Source organism: Danio rerio, chromosome 11, assembly GCF_052040795.2.
Source record: "Danio rerio strain M-AB ecotype USA chromosome 11, GRCz13ab, whole genome shotgun sequence".
In the NCBI taxonomy this organism is placed as follows: Eukaryota; Metazoa; Chordata; class Actinopteri; order Cypriniformes; family Danionidae; genus Danio; species Danio rerio.
Genome location: NC_141031.1, coordinates 34,238,550 through 34,260,000, shown reverse-complemented (window position 1 = coordinate 34,260,000; position 21,451 = coordinate 34,238,550). Strand labels below are relative to the sequence as shown.

The 21,451-nt window shown below is 34.7% G+C and overlaps 1 protein-coding gene across 6 annotated transcripts in view; it reads right to left on the bottom strand.

Annotated features, from left to right (window-relative positions):
- sipa1l2b (signal-induced proliferation-associated 1like 2, genome duplicate b) overlaps positions 1-21,451 on the bottom strand; it is a 148,473-nt gene that overhangs the window by 13,436 nt on the left and 113,586 nt on the right. For 3 of the 6 annotated variants that reach the window (XM_087272340.1, XM_087272338.1, NM_001201559.1), the window contains 2 exons: positions 13,701-13,830; positions 7,589-7,808 (listed from right to left, as the gene is read on the bottom strand). In XM_087272340.1, the coding sequence (XP_087128466.1) occupies positions 7,589-7,808; positions 13,701-13,830 (350 nt within the window). Of the gene's footprint in view, positions 1-7,558; positions 7,809-13,700; positions 13,831-19,407; positions 19,459-21,451 lie in introns of all 6 variants that reach the window. The other 3 variants (XM_087272337.1, XM_087272336.1, XR_015501927.1) reach the window with 2 other exon arrangements.

The window sequence follows — 21,451 nt, the reverse complement described above, 5'->3', positions numbered from 1 at the left end:
TGGTTTTGTTTTGGCCCTGAACGCACTTAATTTCACCTCTAATATTCATTCTTCTTGTTTATTTTGTAACCAACTACAAAAAAAGACATTAAAATTAAGATACAAATTATACCAAGTGAATTTCATTTCAAAAATAGGATTTTTAAATAAGGTTTAATAGGTTTGACTCACTCCTTCTGTTTTAACTTTCTATCTCCGAGATTGCAATGTACTGTAATTTTCAAAATTATCTAAACAAGACAATTAAAAAATGCTGTAAAAGTGTAGGCTAATAACTATTTTATTTTGACTGCTGGTTTCGACTGACCACAGGAGAACTGCACAATGTAAAGCTGCAGTTGATGCAGTAGCATTGTACAAATCGCGATGTGATACAGCATGTTTAATCCTTGCACTTTTTAAAATGAATGTAAAAGAAGTCTATTCCAAAGTCGATTCCACTGAATTGAAAATTCGTAGATAATTAGGGAAAAAAATAAATAAATGAAAAATAATATATATATATATATATATATATATATATATATATATATATATATATATATATACATTGTTGTATATATACAACAATGAGGTGGTATTAGTTAAAGCAATATATAACATTAATTAATTAACAACAAATCTGTTAAGCATGTTCTCAAACACAAACACACACACACACACACACACACACACACACACACACACACACACACACACACACACACACACACACACACACACACACACACACACACACACTAAAATAACTTGTAAGCTGGCTAGCATCTATCAGTCTATCAGCCCAGAAGGCCAACGTGGCATCCATGGAAAAGTATTTTTTTGGAAGAGCACATCATTACATTTTGATTAAATCTTATGAAGACCTTTTAATTTGAAATAATGTGCACCACATAATAAGAGCAGGAAAATGCATTAGGACAGAGAAAAAAGTATCCAAAGCTCAACTGGAACACAACATGCTCGGACCTGAAAGTGTCTTTACTAAATAATTTAACTCATGAGAGGCTACAATTACACTTGAACCATTCATCAGAGACATAATGATCAGATCGATCAAGAGGAAAACTGAGACACAACTGACCACTCTATAAACTGCATTAAACATTCATCTAGCGGCAGAGTTTTCAACCTGACAGGAAAGAAGTCGCCGTTGCCCAATGGTCAAGGGTCAAAGGGCACATTTACCAACAATTCAGTGTACGTATGGGGAAAGAATCAAAGGTGAAATGAGCTGTAGGCGACCTAGAGAGCAAACGTTGGTTAATTCACCAAGTGTGCTGCTCATGCAGGCAGACAGACAGGAGGCCTGAGAGGTGAGAGTGATTTGAATAATGAATGAAGTTGGCCGACTTTGACTTCTGCTATAATGAGAGAGGAACTGTACGTCTCAGACAGCTGGAGAACAGCTCGAGTGTCTGAATACCAAACACGCCAAGAGGCATTATAGGGCTGTTCACACAGGACGGGCTCCTGCAGTACATATCAGCCGGCACTATTTTACTTGTAGATAAACCTGCATTATATGTGTGTCGTTGGATGTTGTGTTTGCCTTGTTCATTTCTCAGCATCAGGTGCATTTTTAAAAGACATGTCCCATTAGAAAGTCTAGCTGGTTGGCTTCTTGCTTGTTTGCTATCAAATTAGGCCGTACTCACACTAGGTACAGTTGCCTCGAACCGGGCCAAAGCACGCTTGTCCCCCCTCCCTTCTCCCCCGACGGCCCGCGCTCACACCATATCTGGCCTCGGCACGCTTACGTCATCGCTGCTGCGCTGTTCAGAAGCGCTCTCTATGGCAAGCCTTTTTAGCATATAAATCTTTGTTCTGACTCCATAAATATATTTAGAGATTTCTCTAATTATATTTTGACTAGTCATAATTATTATTCCACTACTCAGAATAACAATTAGAGATATCTGCAATTGCAATTGTACTAGTACGAAATCAGATTAGAGATATCTGCAAATATATTATGACTAGTCATATTCCTCTATTGACTTCCATTGAAAAATATTTGCAGATATCTCTAAATGAGTTTTGCCTAGTCACAATTGTAATTAGAGATATCTCTAACTGAGTTTTTTACTAGTCATAATACATTTGGAGATGTCTTTAATTCGTCATATTTAGAGATATTTACAAATATATTTGAAGATATCTCTTAATTAATTTACTAATAGTCGAATTACAGTTGTAGATATCTTGAATTGGATTTTTGACGAGTCAAAACTCAGAGATATCTGCATATATTTTTAAATGGAAGTCAATGGAGGAATATGACTAGTCATAATATATTTGCAGATATCTCCAATCTGATTTCGTACTAGTACAATTGTAATTGCAGATATCTCTAATTGTCATTCTGACTAGTCGATTTATAATAATGACTAGTCAAAATATAATTATATCTCTAAATATATTTATGGATAGTCAGAACAAGGTTTAAATGCTAAAACGGCTTGCCATACACTCTCACCCAGTAGCACAGTGGAGATTTCTCTAGTTATATCCTTTCAGTCGTTTGTCATGCATTGACATGCAGTCAAATATTTCGCCAAACAGTTCTTAGGGATGCGGTGACACGCAGTCAGATATTTCACCGGACAGATCCGCCACTTTTGGCGCTCATAAACAATCATTAAGCTCTCGTGCTGCAGGAATGAGGAGGTCTGCTGAAGGCGCGCAGCTGTCACGCTGTGAGGAGTTTGCGTCTTTAATAAACCACGGCAGTTTGCGATCACTGAACAGTAAGAATGATTAATAAATCCATATGAAACAACCCCTTAAAAGTCACGTATCGCTTTCAGTTTCGGGCTTTGGCGCGTTTTGCACTCACACACAAGCATACCGCACCAAAGCCCAAGTGTACCGCGCTCAGGCACACCTCTTACAACCGGGCCAGGGCCGGCCAAGTGAACCGTGCTTGAGCCCGATTCAGCGCACTCACACTTCTCAAACGATCCGGGAAACAGGCGTGGGCACGGTACGGATGGCATAGTGTGAGTAGGCCGTTAGTCTGTTCAAGAGCAAATAACAGATGATTCTGGCCAAATATTGCTGTTAGATGGCCAAAGCTAAACTTATTTCACATTTAAACTTTTTTATTATACTATGCGAGAGCTACACAAACCGGGATCACATACAAAATAAACAAATATATTTGAGTGTATGTGTGTATGTGTGTTTGTGTGTGTGTCGTTATCGGTAACACAAGACTCTTATCGTGTAATAAAAAAATATCTCTATTAATCTATTCTCAAAGTTAGTTTGGGAGCTGGGTCTGTTCTACGCAAGCATGGTGACTTTCACCTTGATATTTTAGTGCGGATGCATACCTGACCGGTGAGTCGTCTGACAAAAAAGTGACTTTCTGAATCAAATCAGCAAGATGCCTGACTTTAACTGCAGTTTGGCAGTTTCACTTTAACTCATTAACATTTCATTCATTATCCCGTAACAAACTGGGGTATTAGATGCAAATAAGGACTGGTGAGAGTGTTATAGAATTTATTCCAGGATAAAGTCCTACATGATGGTAATAGTCTGATTGCGGTGTTTACTTTAGTAATTCTTTAGTAAAATACTTTAGTAAAAAAGATCATGCACTTTTCGTTCTTTTCAGTCTCATATTAGAAATTGGTTATTGACAAATCAGCATTGTCAGCATTAGTACTGTATTCTTGACACATTTGTACTGTTGTCTTTGGCTTTTTGTCCTCTGCTCCCATCAGTCTGTTCTTTTTTTTTTCTTTTTTTCTTTTCTTTACTTTTTTAACTGTATTTCTTATGAAAGTGTATTTAATGTTTAATGTTGTGCTTCTATTTTAGGTGTGACTTTTTAACATTCTGTAAAGGGTCTACGGATGAAAAATAGCCATTCTTGGCTAATTCTGGCACATTTTACAGTAATGTTTATTAATGTGCATTGACCCTGTAAACAAATAAACTAAACTAAAACTAAATTCTACTAATATATGCATAATTTTCATGTCTTAATTCCATTTCTGTTTAGGTTCAGTTATGACTTTAGTCAAATTAAGGTGATCAAAAAAAAAAAAAAAAATCACTGTTTCGAGCTTATGTAGGCCTGCAGTTCATGTTTAACTAAATAAACAGCTAGTAAACACAAGTACATCACCAATTATCAAAGTAAAACAGTTTCTCAAGCAGTTTGTGATGCATTTTGTAAAGAGGAGATGAGCCCCTGTTCTAATGCGCCACCTGGCTTGAGAAACCCGTTCTCAAAGACTTATTATTTGGGTAGCACACATATTTTTAATGCCTTCGGCAGAATTCAAATAAGCCATTTTAATCTAGATTAATCTAGATTAATTCCGAGATTAATATAGATAAAAAATAATCTATGCCCAAATATTATATATATATATATATATATATATATATATATATATATATATATATATATATATATATATATATATACACAGTTGAAGCCAGAATTATTAGCCCCCTTTGAAGTTTTTCCTTCTTTTTAAAATATTTTCCAAGTGATGTTTAACAGAGCAAAGAAATTTTCACAGCATGTCTGATAATACATACATACATACAGTTGAAGTCAAAATTATTAGCCACCCTTAATTATTAGACCCCGTTTATTTTTTCCCCAATTTCCTTTCATATGCTTTCATATGCTTTCGTATACACAGTATACACACACGCACACATGCAACACTCTTTTACACATCTTCCTTTTTGTTTAGCTTAAATGGAAACAAGGCTTATGTTAGCAATTGTGAAGTTGAACGTGCCTTCTGTTCAGCTGCTTTACACTCCAGCTGTTTAAGGCATGAGTGCGTCGTGCCTCCAATGACCAGTCCAGCGTGGCTGCACCAAATTCGTGCTATTATAATGATTTTCCTATTACAGTACACTTATTATCCTGCAAGAATTTTTCAGTAGACGTATAATAGTATGATTAGCACCAAGTCTCTCGAGCATTAGCAGCAGATTTATAGTATCATTACTTGCTTCATTACTTAGTACAACATTAAAGTCTGTAGAGGATAAAATTACTGTAACAGGAAGGAATGTGGTGAGCTTACAGAGAAGATGGAAAAATCTTCCAGGAGCCAAAAAAAGCTCATTTATTCCATTATCATCAACCATGTCTTAGTGCTGGCAATCCAAGCGTTTACATTATATGTACAGCTGAAGCTGTGATGCATTCTGCGATGATCTGGATAGCATATTGAGGTTAGTATGTATGTAAACACAACCATGTGACTCATTTATTTGCAAGCAAGTTGCATTGAAATATTACAGCACTTTTGCATAATTTAATTTACAATAAAGCAGAATTTTAACCAATGTCTTTAAGAAAACTAAATCTTCACTTGTATTGTGTTTGATCTGTACTAGTAATCTTTAAAGAAAATTATGTATTTAGTTTATCGATGCTCCAGAAGGGGTGCAAACTTTTGAACAGAATAAAAATGTGTTTTTTTTCCCACGTTTATTCTAAATATCATATTATATCTAAATATCAAGTTTCCCAGAATAAAAAATAAATAATAACCCCAATTAAATTAGTGTTTGAACCTTCTGCACTAGTTGCATACAAGTCCCTCAGTTGTCCTCAATGGAAAAAAAGTTGGATCTCAAAGTCATACAGTCATTTTTGGAAAGGGTTCAAATACACAAAAAATCCTGATAAAACAAAGAATTTGCAGGACCAGAAGATTTTTTCCAAAGAACAACATGCAGTTTAGCGGTTCAGAAGAAACAGGGATGGGGTCATTTATTATAAAATAAACTATTAGTTTTTTCTTGTGTACTCTTCATAAATGTCTGTCTTGTGAAATATCTAAAGCTGCAATGATTAGGCCAGTCATGATAGGGAATTTTTGTTGTGCGACACTGTATATTCACAGAAATTGTTGCGGTAAGCAATATTAAGTGTTGGGCAAGCTACTTGGAAAATGTAGCGAGCTAAGCTATTAGCTACTCTACTTAAAATGTAGCTTGAAAGCTACCCCCTGGGAAATGTACCAAGCTATGCTAAAAGCTATATAGCAAAAGTAGCTTAGTAACAAGCAAGCAATTTTTTTCTTCTTTTTTTATTTTAAAGCAACTTCAATCCAAGTTCAGTTATTTACTGCAATTAATATGCTGTTCCAAACTGAAACAAAGAAGAAGAACTCGCTATCATATGTATTACTTACTGTTACTTTTATCGGTTAGACACTGGCTTCACAGATCTGTGAATAGCAGTGGTGCCACCTAATGATCCACGATCGGTAATTGTAGCTTTTGTGGATGATACTTGATACTACTTGCTTAAAATAAACGCTTCACTACTGAAAAACTATTTGATTTAGAATGTAGCGACCCTAGTGCCACGCTACTGAGAAATGTAGTTGAGCTAGTAGCGTCAACTTTTGCACGATCAGTCTTCTTAGTAAGAGCCAGTCATTTATGGAACACACTTCCTATGGATTTAAGGGGTGTTACAAATTATTCAACAATTAAATACAAGTTAAAGAAATGGCTAAAAGCAAATCAAGTTTGTAATCATGTGTAATTCTTTTGTCCAACATTTTAAGAAATTCTTATTACATGTTTTATCCCTTTGTCATACGTAACTTTACTGTTTTTGTATGTGTGATGATGTGTTTTTTGATTTTAGGTTGCCTTTTAAAATCTGGCTGGGGGCAGCAGATGAAAACCTCAGGCTTATTTACAGTTCTACTGTTTATTAATGAGCAATGTCCCTGTTAAATAAAATAAATTTAAATTCAAATTACTTGTGGCTATGCTACTGCCCAACATTGGCGATATTATTGTCATTTTAAGATCATTTTATACGACAGATTATATAATGATTATATAACAGTATAATAATGCAAATAGCCATAAACATCTTAAAACACTGATCGTTCTTAAGGTTATTTAAATTCTATAATTCAATGTTAAAAAGGTAAACGTCAAATTAAATATAGTATTACTTGTCCTGTTGGGTAAACGTCCATTTATAAACGTTGACACCGTTGAGGTAGAACGTAAACGTCATTGTACGTCATCGTCATCAACGTTATTTGTGAAATTGTAAACGTATAATGCAACGGCAAAAATTATTGAGGTCATCTCCAAGTATTGAGTGATAAGTCGATATATTGATTATTGTGACTAGCCTAGCAGTTACACTTGACTTTTCATCATTGACTTTCATTCATACGCATGCAAAAGCTTTAGACTGGAAACGCAATTCCATGCTAAGGTATTTTACATTTTGCGGGGTATTTGAAGCTAAGGTAAAGTTGCGTGAACTATGACCTGCGAATCTGCATTACGTGAATGTATGAGACTAATAGAAGAACATAACATTACTTGGTACAGAAACATAAAACATTGAGAAATCGCACATTTTTGCAGTGTCGCATCCCCCCTCCCAAATTCTAAACACATTCAATTCATTTTGTGTAATCATTCTTGTTTTAGTCAAATTCTGCGAGGTAATACGTAAACATATTCACAAGTACATGTCAGTTTTAGACTTATGTAATATCACTATATTATTACTAAACTAAAATGGTACTAATATCAGCAAATGCGGCTAGACACTCACTCTTGAGCTGACTTGCGTTGTGGTTGAGACTCATGCGGGGTGGCAGAGTGCTGTGGTAGGGCAGGGCGCTGCTGAATAAGATGTCATTGGGCACGGCCTGGTCCAGCATGGAGCTACGAGAGCTAGCCAAGGACAGCGCCCTCCGGTGGCTGCTACACAAGCTCTCGTCTGACAGAGTCCGGTACAGTGAGCGGCGCGGAGACTGCACCACAAGCGGTATCTGAAATAACAAACACACACAAAAATACAGTCTTAAAGAGACGGATGTGAAAGCTGCGAATGAGAAATGCAAATTTGCAATCAACTAAAGCCGTAAATTCAAACTATAATAATAAAAAAAATATTGCAGACAACACAGACAGTATTTTAATATATGTATGCTTAATAAACAAACATTATTGGCAAGGCAAGCACCCTATACTATATTTTATTGTACACATTATTGGAAAAATATTTGGAAATATTGGTAAAATCTGACATTGGGATATTTTGTTTTTCGGAGATATATATTGCGATATGAATATAATTTCACCAGATGGCTAAAACTGCTCTATTTAGTAAGAAAATGTATTATTGGAATGATTACAAAGGGGAGTGGATCACGCATATAAAAATAATAAACAAATTACAACTGATAGATAAATACAACAGAGCATCAACAAAAATAAAACTAACAGTGCTTTATGGTTTTCATGCAGAGTCATAACAGTTTTCAGGTAACAGAAATTAAATATTGAAAAATAACACAGCATAGTCTTCATTGTATGAATAATTAGATAAAATTGATCTTTATTAAAGTTACAAATGGTGCAATTTCTTGTTCCTGAATGCTTTAGACTCTCTTGAAATGCGCACACAGCCACAGGCATTAAAACAAAGCGCTCTCCCTCGTGAAGCCAATACGTAGGAAACTGAAACCGCAATTCATCGACTCGCCTTCGGGGGCTCGTTCCAGAAAGTTTAGCTGTTCAATGACTGCAATCCAAAATTGGCCAATTTTACTGCTGAAAAAACATGTTTACAGCCTGCTACAAAAGATGGTTTTGGTGTATATACAGCAGCTAATACTACCCTTTATGACAATTGTGATGAGGGTGAGTTTTAATTACTCATCCGTTCAGTTTTTATTAAGTTATATTAAGGCTGCATATTTAAAGGTGTGGCCACTTGAGTGACAGCTAGGTCTCACTGGTCACCATGTTGTCCCCTGCGCTAATTCTGGCTGATTAGCTGCTGAACTCAGCATATACATCGTTATTTTGTTTTGTTTAATGTGGCTTTACACAGTCAGTTGTCTTCAGGGATTATTTCCTACAATTATCAGATGATATGGCATGCTGTGTGCACTTAATTGTGCTCACAAACCATTCAAGTGGCCTCCAATTCCCAGGTGAGTGAAATTATATACTTGTTTACCATCTCCATAAATGTATTTGTTTTATTTAAGATAATTTATCATTTTCTTTAGACCTGTAATGCACTCCAGAATCTGAAAGATTGATTAGCGGTAGGCTATAAAATAGTCATCTGAAATGTTGTCATACAGTGTTATGCCTGGATTTCATAAATAGCCTTGCATATACTAACAAAGACTATATTTGGTTTGAAATTAGAAAGTATTTGGAAGAAATTAGCGTTTTCCTCCAGTAGAAAAATGTTATAAGAACAATGCTTAGTGGGTCAATGTATTACAACAGTGTTTTTAAAAGTCTAAACAAGATACTGATATAGTACACAACCAAGCACATGTGGTCAAAACACAAAGGAGCTACAGGTAATGAAGTATCAAGCGTTTCTCCCAAAGAAAAGCACATATAAGCAAAATGCTAGCAGGCATCTGAGGCTATGCCTCTTTGGCTTTGTTTGGTATCCCCCAGACGATGCAATGGCGCACAAACAAAATGGCGACGGTTGGTCATGTCTACTTGTAGCTTCATTTTTGTTCTTCAAAAACCTTCTAGTGGTGACTACTACATCCATATCTTTTACAGTCTATGCCTAAAATGCATGTGATGATAATATTTTAAGCAGCATTGCATATCCGATATGACCATTTCTGATACACACATTCCGATATCAATGCTGAAATGATATATTGGGTAGCCCTGCAAAAGTTTTAACAATTCGGGATGAACAGACTTTTGTTTATTCAGGCAATGCAATAGGCACTCCTGTATCATAACAAAGGGACTCAGGTTACACCAATAAACATGTAGACAAAGCTATTTTACATTTACATATGCCATGTGACCTTTAAATGCAAAAAAAAAAGGAAAAAAAGCGGAATACTCCTTTTTATAATTGTCTGAAAAACATTATTCTAATGTTAAAAAGACTTTGCGATACACATAGATGTTTATGTGAAATGTACACTTTACTATTAACCATAATATAATTTCACATTTCAATTTGCACAATTTTAATGGTATTGGAAATATATGCCTAAAGAGAACGAGACTGGGAGGGGGAAGCAAAGATATTATTCATCAGAATATGATTATATGGAAGGCTCGGCAATATTGTTAATAAAACAGCCGTGGCAATAAAGCACATATCACTTAATTGAATTGTGGGAGAGGAGGAGGTTTGGCGAAGGGAACATGAGTCTCAGCTGGGGACCAATCAGCAGTCGGAGAGAGTGGCTGTGGGTCTGTGAGTCAGATCTATTAGAGTCATGGTGCTCTCATCAATAATGCAGGAGCGATGGACACGGGCCTCATGGGGGGGTCGACGGCGGGAGGAGGGGCGCAAACTGACAATTAGAGAGACATGAACGTGACGGAGGACCAGCAGACCGAGGAGATGGAGTGCTTATAATAGACCGGCGAAATTAGAAGAAAATAAGCACAGCAAATATGAAAAATGGCACATTAGTGTTTGTGCAGAGTGAGACTAGTTGCAACAAAGAAGTATGGATTTATTTAGTTTCAAGTGGTAATGATGATTATAATGATATTAATAAATATAATAATAGTCATATATATTATTTTACATTTTAATTATTATTATTATCACTATATATTAGTGTTTTTTAGTTGCTATATAGTAACATTTTATAGGTGTTATAACATATTTTTGCAGTAGTGGTTGTATAAATATATTCTGCTGCCCTAAATGAAATGTTATTACTATTATTTTATTAATAACAACATAATTTTTCCCAGTTAGCATAAATGATAGCAATAATGTTTATAATAATAACAATTCTAATAATAATAATACTATCGATGCGGTGGCGCAGCAGGTAGTGGTGTCGCATCACAGCAAGAAGGTTGCTGGTTCGAGCCTCGGCTGGGTCAGTTGGCGTTTCTGTGTGGAGTTTGCATGTTCTCCCTACGTTCGCGTGGGTTTCCTCCGGGTGCTCCGGTTTCCCGCACAGGCCAAAGACATGTAGTACAGCTGCAATGGTTAGGCTAAACTGTCCATTGTGAATGAGTGTGTATGGATGTTTCCCAGAGACAGGCTGCAGCTGGAAGAGCATCCGCTGCATAAAATGTGCTGGATAAACTGGCAGATTATTTCGCTGTGGCGACCCAAATTATAATAAATTATTATTATTATTATTATTATTATTATTATTGAGAAATTGTCACCTAAGTTAAATGGAAAGTTGTTGATTTTATTAGCATTAATATTATTGTTATTAATAATACTGACAATAGTATGACATCGACTAAGAATACTACTACTACTAATAATAACAATAATAAGACCCCGACAACTACTAACTACTACTAATACAACACCAACAACAACTACTACTACCACCACCACTACTACTACTACTACTACTATGACTACTACTAATAATGTCAGGGTTCTGCCACTCTGGTCATGTAAATTCTTGTTTTGGTGGCAGAGTCCGGACACTAGTCATGTCTAGTCCTGTTGTGCTCGGCTCGGGTTTTCTTGGGTCGAGCACTTGTTTCTGTCATTGTGTGTGTGCGTGCCTCCGACGCGCGCGCTCTTGTTTTGGTTGGCGCTGAGATGAAGCATGCGCGTTGCTTATGTGTGAGCGCACGGTAAGGTGTTTATCTATCGTGTGCTTGTGTCTTGCGTCTCTTGTCAAAGCATGTGGCTCGGTGTTTACATTGTGGTCACGTGCTTTGTTGTGTGCTTCATTGTTGCTTGTGTTGTCATGAACACGCAGTTAATGAGTTCTCATTGGCTGCGTGTTCTAGTCTCGTTTTATGCGAGCGCATGGCTTGTGTTGTCTCTCTGTGTCATGCGCTCTCCCGTTTATTGTCTAGTCCCACCCTCCTTGTTAACTCATTATTAGTTTGTCATGTTCAGCTGTTTGTGTCAATTTACTTTAGCTTCATAATCCCCTCATGTTTTCTGTCCTGTGCCAGTTCGTCGTCGATATTACTCTGTCTTGTTGTTTCCAGTCCTGCTTTGTCCTGCCAGCCCTGTCAAGTTTGTTTTTGCCTTTTTATTCATGTTTTCGGGGTGGTTTTGTTTTGCCTTTTATTTTTATTTGTATTTTATAATAAATCCTACATTTTCTGCAATTGGGGCCTCGCTCCTTTTTCCTCTCACCGACCGTGACAAATAATAATAATACGACTTCTACTACTGTTTATAATATTTAGACAACAAAGATGACTACTACAGCTACTACTAATAATAATATGATGACTACTACAACTAGTTATAATATTAGGAAAACGAAGATGACTATAACTACTACTACTACTACTACTAATAATAATAATAATAACAATAAGACAACGATGACTACTACTACTAATACTAATAATAAGACAACAACTATGACTACTACTACTAATAATAATAATACGACGATGGCTACTGCTGCTACTACTAATAATAATATGACGATGACAACTACTACTACTACTAATAATAATAATATTAATAACAAGATGACGACTTCGACGATGACTACTACCATTCCTACTAATATGACTACTACTACTACTAATTATTAGTGGTAGTAGTTGTTGTATTATTATTATTATTATTATTATTATTATAATACCACAATGACTACTACTACAACTAATAATAATAATAGTATTACGATGATGACTACTACTACTACTAATAAAAATAAGACGACGACATCGATGAAAACTACTACCACTACTACTACTATTACTAATAATAATAATAATAATGATAATAATAATAAGGTGACTACAACTACTAATTCTACTACTACTAATAATAACATCAATAAGACGAATACAACTACTAAAAATTATTACTACAAATACTAAAAGCTTTATTACCATGCTACTTATTATTAACTTCTTTGATAATCATAATAGTAGTAGTTACCCATTATCATTTGGTAACGCTTTACAGTACAATTACAACAGCCAGTTCCTGAATTGTTAATGAGTGGGCATGACGATTGACAATCAACAGTGCTTGTACAACATTTATTAAGCCTAGTTAAATGACAATTTATAAATCATTCAGAACAATCTATACTGTATTTTCAATGCGTTATAAATTAACAGAATACATTATGTAAGAAATGGTTACATGATATATTTACATACTAACCAATGCATTAGCATCATCATCTGTTACCCATGATTTTTATACTGTGTAGCTGAATTAGATTTAGATATAACTAGTTAAAAAATGAGTGTGTGTTAACAGTGAAATTTAATAAATTAAATATGAATGCAGGTATATATACAGTAAAAATAATTAGCCCCCCTTTGATTTTTTTTTCTTTTTTTTTAATATTTCCCAAATGATGTTTATTTAGTTATTATACAGTTTTACACTAGTAATTTGTACATTTATGAAGCTCTTTTGACACAACATGCATTGCAAATGTATAAAACGAAAGCTAACATGCACACATATGCAGTATCTTTACACCGCTGTGAGCACATCAGGTGAGGAGAATGACTGATTATTGTGACCTCATTTCCTCCAGACTCCGCCATTTGTCAAGCAAACACAGTTGTTACACAGGCTGCTGACTGGATGATTTGCTTGTCAGCGTAATCACAGTGGTGAATAATGTTAAGGGCAAAAAACACGTTTAAAACTATTTCTTTGTTTTTCGGTGTTGCTTTAACGTGTGGTAGCAACTGCGGCTCTGCATTACTCATCCTCCAGGGCTCACCTTGCCCCGGCCTGCCTGCCCCGGGGGACTGTCGGGGAGAAGCATCCTGAGGAAGGCCTCCTTAGAGAGTGTCTGGAGCTTCTCACCAGCGCTATTAACCACCTGGGACGGGTTCCTTAAATAGAGGCCCCTGAGAGAGAAAGAGACATGGAGACAAAGAGGGAGAGAAAGTGAGATATTAGCTGGAGGTTTCAAACAGAGCTCTTGTTTACTCCTGCTGATAAGGTGTGTTTTGGTGGATTGTGTTACAGGTAAGGTAAAGACACTGCTGTTGACACCTGGTGTTTAAATATGGCCAATTTTCTGATGATGCAGTGTTTTAAGGTGGTTGTCTATAAAGACTTTTTAAAAGGATTTTTCATCGTAATGCTGTGAAATAAGCATCTGTAGTTTATATACACTGAAAAAAAATATTCATTAGATTTACTTTTTTCAGGTAAGTGTTGCAATCAATTTATATGGGCTAAATTTAAACTAATTAAATACAGTAATGTTCAACTTAATTTATTTGTTTAAATTCAGCCCATATACAGTATGTATGGTTTGCAACGACTTACCTTAAAAACAACTTAGTAAATCCAATGAATTAGTCTTGTTGTGGTGTGCAGTTTTACAGTTAAAAAAAAACAAAACAAAAAAAAAATGTGTGTGCTAACACAGTGAAATGTAATCAATAAAATATGCATAATAAGCAATGCAGGTATATATACAGTAAATATTATTAGCCCCCCCCCTTTGATTTTTTTTTTAATTTTTTTTAAATATTTCCCAAATGATGTTTAACAGAGCAAGGACATTTTTACAACATGACTGATAATATTTTTTTCCTTCTGGAGAAATTCTAATTTGTTTTATTTCGGCTAGAATAAAAGCAGTTTTTATTTTTTTTAAAAAACATTTTAAGGTCAAAATTATTAGCCCTTTAAGCTAGATTTCTTTTCGATAGTCTACAGAACAAACCATCATTTTACAATAACTTGCCTAATTACCTTAACCTGCCTAGTGAACCTAATTGACCTAGTTAAGCCTTTAAATGCCTCTTTAAGCTGAATAGAAGCGTCTTGAAAAACATCTATAAAAATATTATTTACTGTCATCTTGGCAAAGGTACAATAAATTATTTATTAGAATTGAGTTATTAAAACTATTATTTGTAGAAATGTGAGGAGAAAATCTTTCCTGAGTTAAAAAGAAATTTCTAATAAACCGAATGTCTTGACTGTCTTGTTCCAAAGTGTAAGACCTCTTTACCTGTCCGCTTAAATTAGAAAGTAATATAAATGTTTTAAGTAGTGTACTTAAAAATATAGTTAAAACAAAACAGCAGTTTACACAAATAGTTTTGATCATGCTGACTTTGCTTTTGCCTTATAGCAATTTAATGTAAATAATTATAACTATTATAAACATTAAAACACATAAACATTATATGTATTTATTTAATTTAATTTTATAATTTCAGGTCAAGCCTATCGTGGACATGTGTTGAGAATTAGTCTGCTACAACACTTAAAAAATGCATTTAATTGTCCAGCGTAATTGTGATGTCCATGTCAAAAAAGATAAAAACAAGTAAATAAAAATTAATTAATTAATTAAATAATAATAATAATAATAATAATAATAATTATATATATATATATATATATATATATATATATATATATATATATATATATATATATATATATATATATATATATATATATATATATATTTATATAGAGTTGAAAGCAACATTTTTATTATTAAATTAATGATTAAATTATTATTAAATAAATTATTATCCCTTCTGTGAATTTATTGACTTATTTTTTATTATTTAATGTTCACAATATTTCTTACAATATTTTTCCTTTTGGAGAAACTCGTATTTATTTTATTTTAGTCAAAATAAAAGCAGTTATTAATTTTTAAAACAATCTTTAAGTTCAATATTATTAGCACCATTATGATTTTTTTTTTTTGGCTACAGAGCAATGACTGTTGTCCAACAACTTGCGTAATTAACCTAATTAACCTAGCTAAGCCTTTAAATGTCACTAAATGTCGCTGAATAGTAGTATCTTGCAAATAAACCAGAAATAAATATTACATAGCAAATAAATATTACATACTGGCATCATGGCAACAATGAAAGAAATCAGTTCTTATAACTTTTATGTTTAAATATGTGTTAACATAAATGTCAAAGGAGGGCTAATAATTTTGATGTTAACTTCTACATTTAAATTAGTTTAAAAACATTTAGAATATCAAAAGTAATTAGATTTAGCGTCTTTATGTTTAAAATCTGTTGTTTTAAGCATGAAAAGAACATTTATGCGACACACATTTTAGTGTCTGAAATAGTGGTTTTTGCATAAAATAAAACAGAATAAAACTCACGATTATATATTAAATAAAACACTAACAAACTTATTGTTCAACAAAAAAAAAAAAATGTATCAATTGCCTATCAAGAGAAATTCGATCAAATGTGCTTCCAACTACCTCTGGAACAAGTGGTTAAAAGTGGACAAATTCAAAACTTTTAAATCAGGGGTGTCCAGGAGGGCCGATGTACTGCATAGCTTAGCTTCAACTTCCTTTAACACACGTGCCTTGGAGTTCCTAGTATACCCAAACAGCTTGGTTAGCTGATTCAGGTGTGTTTAATTCGGGTTAGAACTAAAATATTCAGGACACCAGCCCTCCAGGACCGAGTTTGGACACCCCTGGTTTAGATCCTACAGTATATACACCAGTGTTTATTTAGCATTGCGCAATGTAGATTTACAGAAAATGCATCTTAACAGCAGGCATAAACGGAGCAAAAGTAACCTTGAAGTGTCTGTGTTTTATAATACTGCAGATGTGGGTTTCTACAGACAAAACAATCCAGGGGACTACAAGGCAGTGACAAAACACAGGATTATGGGTCATTGACTAAGGAACAGCCTTCACACAGTCATGATGTGACTCACTAGGGAACAAATCAAAACAGATCATCGCCCTCCTGTGCTCTGAAAGGACCAGTTCACATGAAATAGAAAATATGTCATCGTTTACTCACACTCATGTTGTTTCAAACCTATATGATGATTTTTTTAAACAATACTCTGGCTTTTTTTAATATAACAAAAGTGAATGAAGATGAGGGCTGTGTTGCAGCTCTAAAATGTCAAGCACTATGAATCATAAAACTGGTTCACATGGACTATTTACCAAGATTTTCAAAGCCAAAAATAGCTTTGTGCGAGGAACAGACCAAAATGTAAAGGATTAGTTCACCCAGAAATGAAAGTTCTGAACCCTTGTGTCATTCCAAATCTTATAAGCCTTCGGAAAACAAATGAAGATCTTTTTTTTTTAAATCTCAAAGATTCTTGTCCCTTCATTGAAAGTCTGATGCTTCGTAATTTTCAGAAACAGATAAATGTAAATCAAGTGGTTCAGTCTAGTTATTCTGTGGAGAATGATCACTTCATGGGATTAACAGATATAATTTAGCCATTTGTTTGGATGTAGACAATGATAGTGAGAAAAAACGAACTGGCTATTGAGAAAGCTAAAATGTGCTATGTCACACAAAAATGTACTTTGTTGGTTTAAACAGACACATTAGATACACTCAAAAATTATTTTGCTGGTTGTTCAAACTACTTATTTAAAATGAGCTGAATAAACCTAATTCTTGAAGTATTTTAGGGGTCAACTTAATTGTTTTATATTAAATTCACTTAAATTTGCAAAAAAAAAAATTACACACACACACACACACACACACACACACACACACACACACACACACACACACACACACACACACACACACACACACACACACACACACACACACACACACACACACACACACACACACACACACACACACACACACACACACACACACACACACACACACACACAGTTGAAGTCAGAATTATAGAATTATTAGCCCCCCTTTTATTTTTTATTTTTTTTTATATTTCCCAAATGATGTTTAACAGAGCAACACAATTTTCACAGTATGTCTGATAATATTAAATATTAAACTTATTTGTTTTATTTTGACTAGAATAAAAGCTGTTTTTAATTTTTTAGAACATTTTTAAGGGACAAAATTCTTAGCTCCTTTAAGCTATATTTAAATATATATCATTAACCTAGTTAAGCCCTTAAAATGTCACTTTAAGCTTTATAGAAGTGTCTTGAAAAAATATTTAGTCAAATATTATTCACTGCTAACATGGAAAAGTTAAAATAAATCAGTTATTAGAAATGAGTTATTAAACTATTATGTTTAGAAATGTGTTGAAAAAATCTCTCCGGGTAACAGGGGGGCTAATAATTCAGGGGAGCTAATAGTTCTGACTTCAACTGTATAGTATGTTAACTTAATTGATTTGATGAAGGAATTGTGTGGAACCCAGCTTTTTTTTATTGTGTAGAAGGATGGAAATCTCTGTTCAAATAATAAAAGATTATTAAAAATGTCTTTATTTGTGTTCTGAAAATAGATGAAAATCTTTTGGGTTTGGAATGACATGAAGTTGAGTAAATGATGACACAAGTTTCAATTTGGAGTGAACTAACCCTAAAGTCTGAATATTCTGAATATTTTGACCATGTTGGTAGAGAGAAAGCAAGGTCTGATTCATCAATAAATCATATTGGTCTGAATAAATTTTTCTGACAAAATAATCCAGTCACAGCTCATTAAAGTGAAAGTAACTGGTGGAAAAACAACTTAAATGCTCTGTTCATCTCATAACACTTGTACAGATACATTTTTGTGCTCATATAGCATAAATAATAGCAACAGTTTATTGAATTATTTTCCAAATATTTCTCAAGTGATGTTTAACCAAGCAAGGAATTATTTTCCAAGGTATTTCCTATCATTTTTATACATTTGAAGAAAGGTATTTCCCTTTCTTCAAATGAAAGTTTTTTTTTTTTTTTTTTTTAGTTTGACTGGAATTACATAAATAATAATAAAAAACATTTCCCAATGGCTTGCCTAATTAACTGAACTTGCTTTGGTAACATAATTGCCCTAGTTAAGCCTTTAAAATGCACTTTAAACTAAACACTAGTATAACCCACTGGTCCTACTGCACCCATACCAGTCTGAGCTGGGACTGAACCAGTGATTCTTTGTATAGGAGTCAGTTGCTCTAACAAGGAGCCTAAAGACCATTGGCCTCTAGCAATTGTCACTAGAACACATTTAGAGGTCAGAGGAGTAAGATTTACCTGCATAGCCCTTTGCTAGCTGGCTTCCGTTACATTCACCCCCCTAAACTTCACTCACATCCTGGATGAACCAGCGATTCTTTGTATGGTTGCTTTAAGAAGAAGGCTAAAGACCAAGACTAGCTGGCCTCTGTTACACTAGTAACTATTAAAATAGCATATACTGTTATCATGGCTAAAGACTAAATAAATTGCTATTAGAAATTACTTATTAAAACTATTAAGTTTAAAAAAGTGTCAAATTTTTTTCCCCATTTAACAGCACTTTGGAAATATTGGAAAATAATCGTATAATAATTGTGCTATATTACAGGAAAAATGAGCTGAGAGTGAGTAAATGATGATACATTGTTATTTGTGTGTGAACTGCCTCATTAAAGGAGTCATAAAAGTGCCATTTCTACAAGACAACAGGGGAAAGGAACAAGACGGTGAATAGTTCAGGGCCAGGTAATGATCCAACTACCTCGATTTCCTCAACAGTGTCTTTAGAAGCAAAGACAACACCTCTGAGCGACTGAGGCGGAAATAAAGAGGAATAAAAGAAACAGATTAAAAACACACAGCTTTAAATCGATTCAGCGTCCTCTTTTGTTTCTGAATACCTGACAAGAGACAAATATGAATTTGCATCAAATATCGCCTGCGTCAGGAGAACGTCAGTATCTCCCCGTAAGCTTGTCAATCATATCAGGTCTCTGCTTTAATCGTCAGAGAAACATTTGCTTGGCCTTCGCTCTGATAATGCAAAGTGGCAGGTGTCAAGTAGATTCTGTCTGGATTCTGTATGACGGAGTTTATATAATACGTCTGCTGACATCGATCTTCTCCGAGCCACTGCCAGTAATTCATGTGTTACTGACCTAAAAGGTTTCCTGAATGTCACTGATATGCAGAGGTTCTGGTCAGACATTTGCTATTTTTCCATCCACCCATTTTTAGGTGCATTTTAAAACATTACAATAAAAAAAAAATGTTTCATGAAAACTAGGGTTGTTCCGATACCGATTCTAGTATCGGAAATACTAAAATGCTTAAAAACATGGTATTGAATCGGTTTATGGTTTCAAAGACTCGCCGATATCGATCCCAGAATTTTTGTAGTATTGGTGAGTCTTTGAAACCTTAAACCCATCCGATACCATATTTTTAAACAAGACATATGCCTGCCAGTTTTGTTTAACGCTGCAAACCCTACTGCTCAGTATGCAAATACAGGAAGATGTGCTTTGTTGCCAAAACAACCTTGTTAGAGGTTATTTTTCTATATTATTCATATACATTTTTTATATTTCTTTATTCTTTGCTTTGATTTATATACATACACACACATATAAACATAGCTGTATACAGTTTCTACAAATAAACACTTAGGTATCGGTTCAGTACTCTGTATCGGCCGATACCATGAGCTAAGGTATCAGAATCGGTTTCTGGAAGGAAAAAAAAGGGTATCCAGAAAATCCCTAATGGGAACACCAAAATGCACATATAATTTAAAAATTTGCATCAAAACATACCAAATTTTTACCTGATAATAAAACATGTGCATAAACTAAGATTGTAAAAACATTTATTGATGAATTCCAGCATTTGCATCAAAAAAGTCCTGTGACTGATTTAACAGATCATGTAATACCTAAAATGAGGGTGATTGGATGGCATTAATGAACAAGCTAGCAGACTGACCACACCATAGAACATCAGAAATTTAGGTTTGATCATTCTAAAATCCCTCAGTCAAAGGGGTTCGGGATTATTACTGTATTAAAATTACATATTATGACTGCACCAGCCCAAAAACAGTCTCGAACCTACAAAAGCCACCTTGTGTTCATCGTGTTTAATCCATTTACTTGTTTAAGTATTTTATTACATAAGAAAAAGGCACACAGCATTGGTCCTCAACCTTTTTATCACCGCGGACTGGCCAACACTTGACAATTTTTAGCAATCTCATCATGCCACTTACAGGCGCAAGCCACACGACTTCATTGGAAATAATGTACTCTGCGAACTCTAGAAAAGATGCGATATGTAAAGACCACCGTCATTTGCGATCTCCAGCAGTTGATCATCTTGCACAGACATGCTAGATTCACCTGATTTGTTGACAAATGGGTTGCGGATCTATTCCTGGGCAGTTTGCGGGTCCTTCACTGGGCCTTTTCCCCTTTCCAAAGACAGTCTGTTTCTTACTCGTTTTGCTGCTTAAGTGACCGAAATGAACCAAGAGAGTATGGCCATTTTTCAAAATTAAAGATTGTTCAAAGGCCAGTGAGGCCAGCAGGGGGCGCCCAACCTGCGGTCTGTGTGGGTCCTAATGCCCCAGTATAGTGAAGGGGACACTATACTGCTTAGTGAGCGCCGTCTTTCGGATGAGACGTTAAACCGAGGTCCCGACTCTCTGTGGTCGTTAAAAATCCCAGGATGTCCTTCGAAAAGAGTAGGGGTTTAACCCCAGCATCCTGGCCAAATCTGCCCACTGGCCTCTGTCCATCATGGCCTCC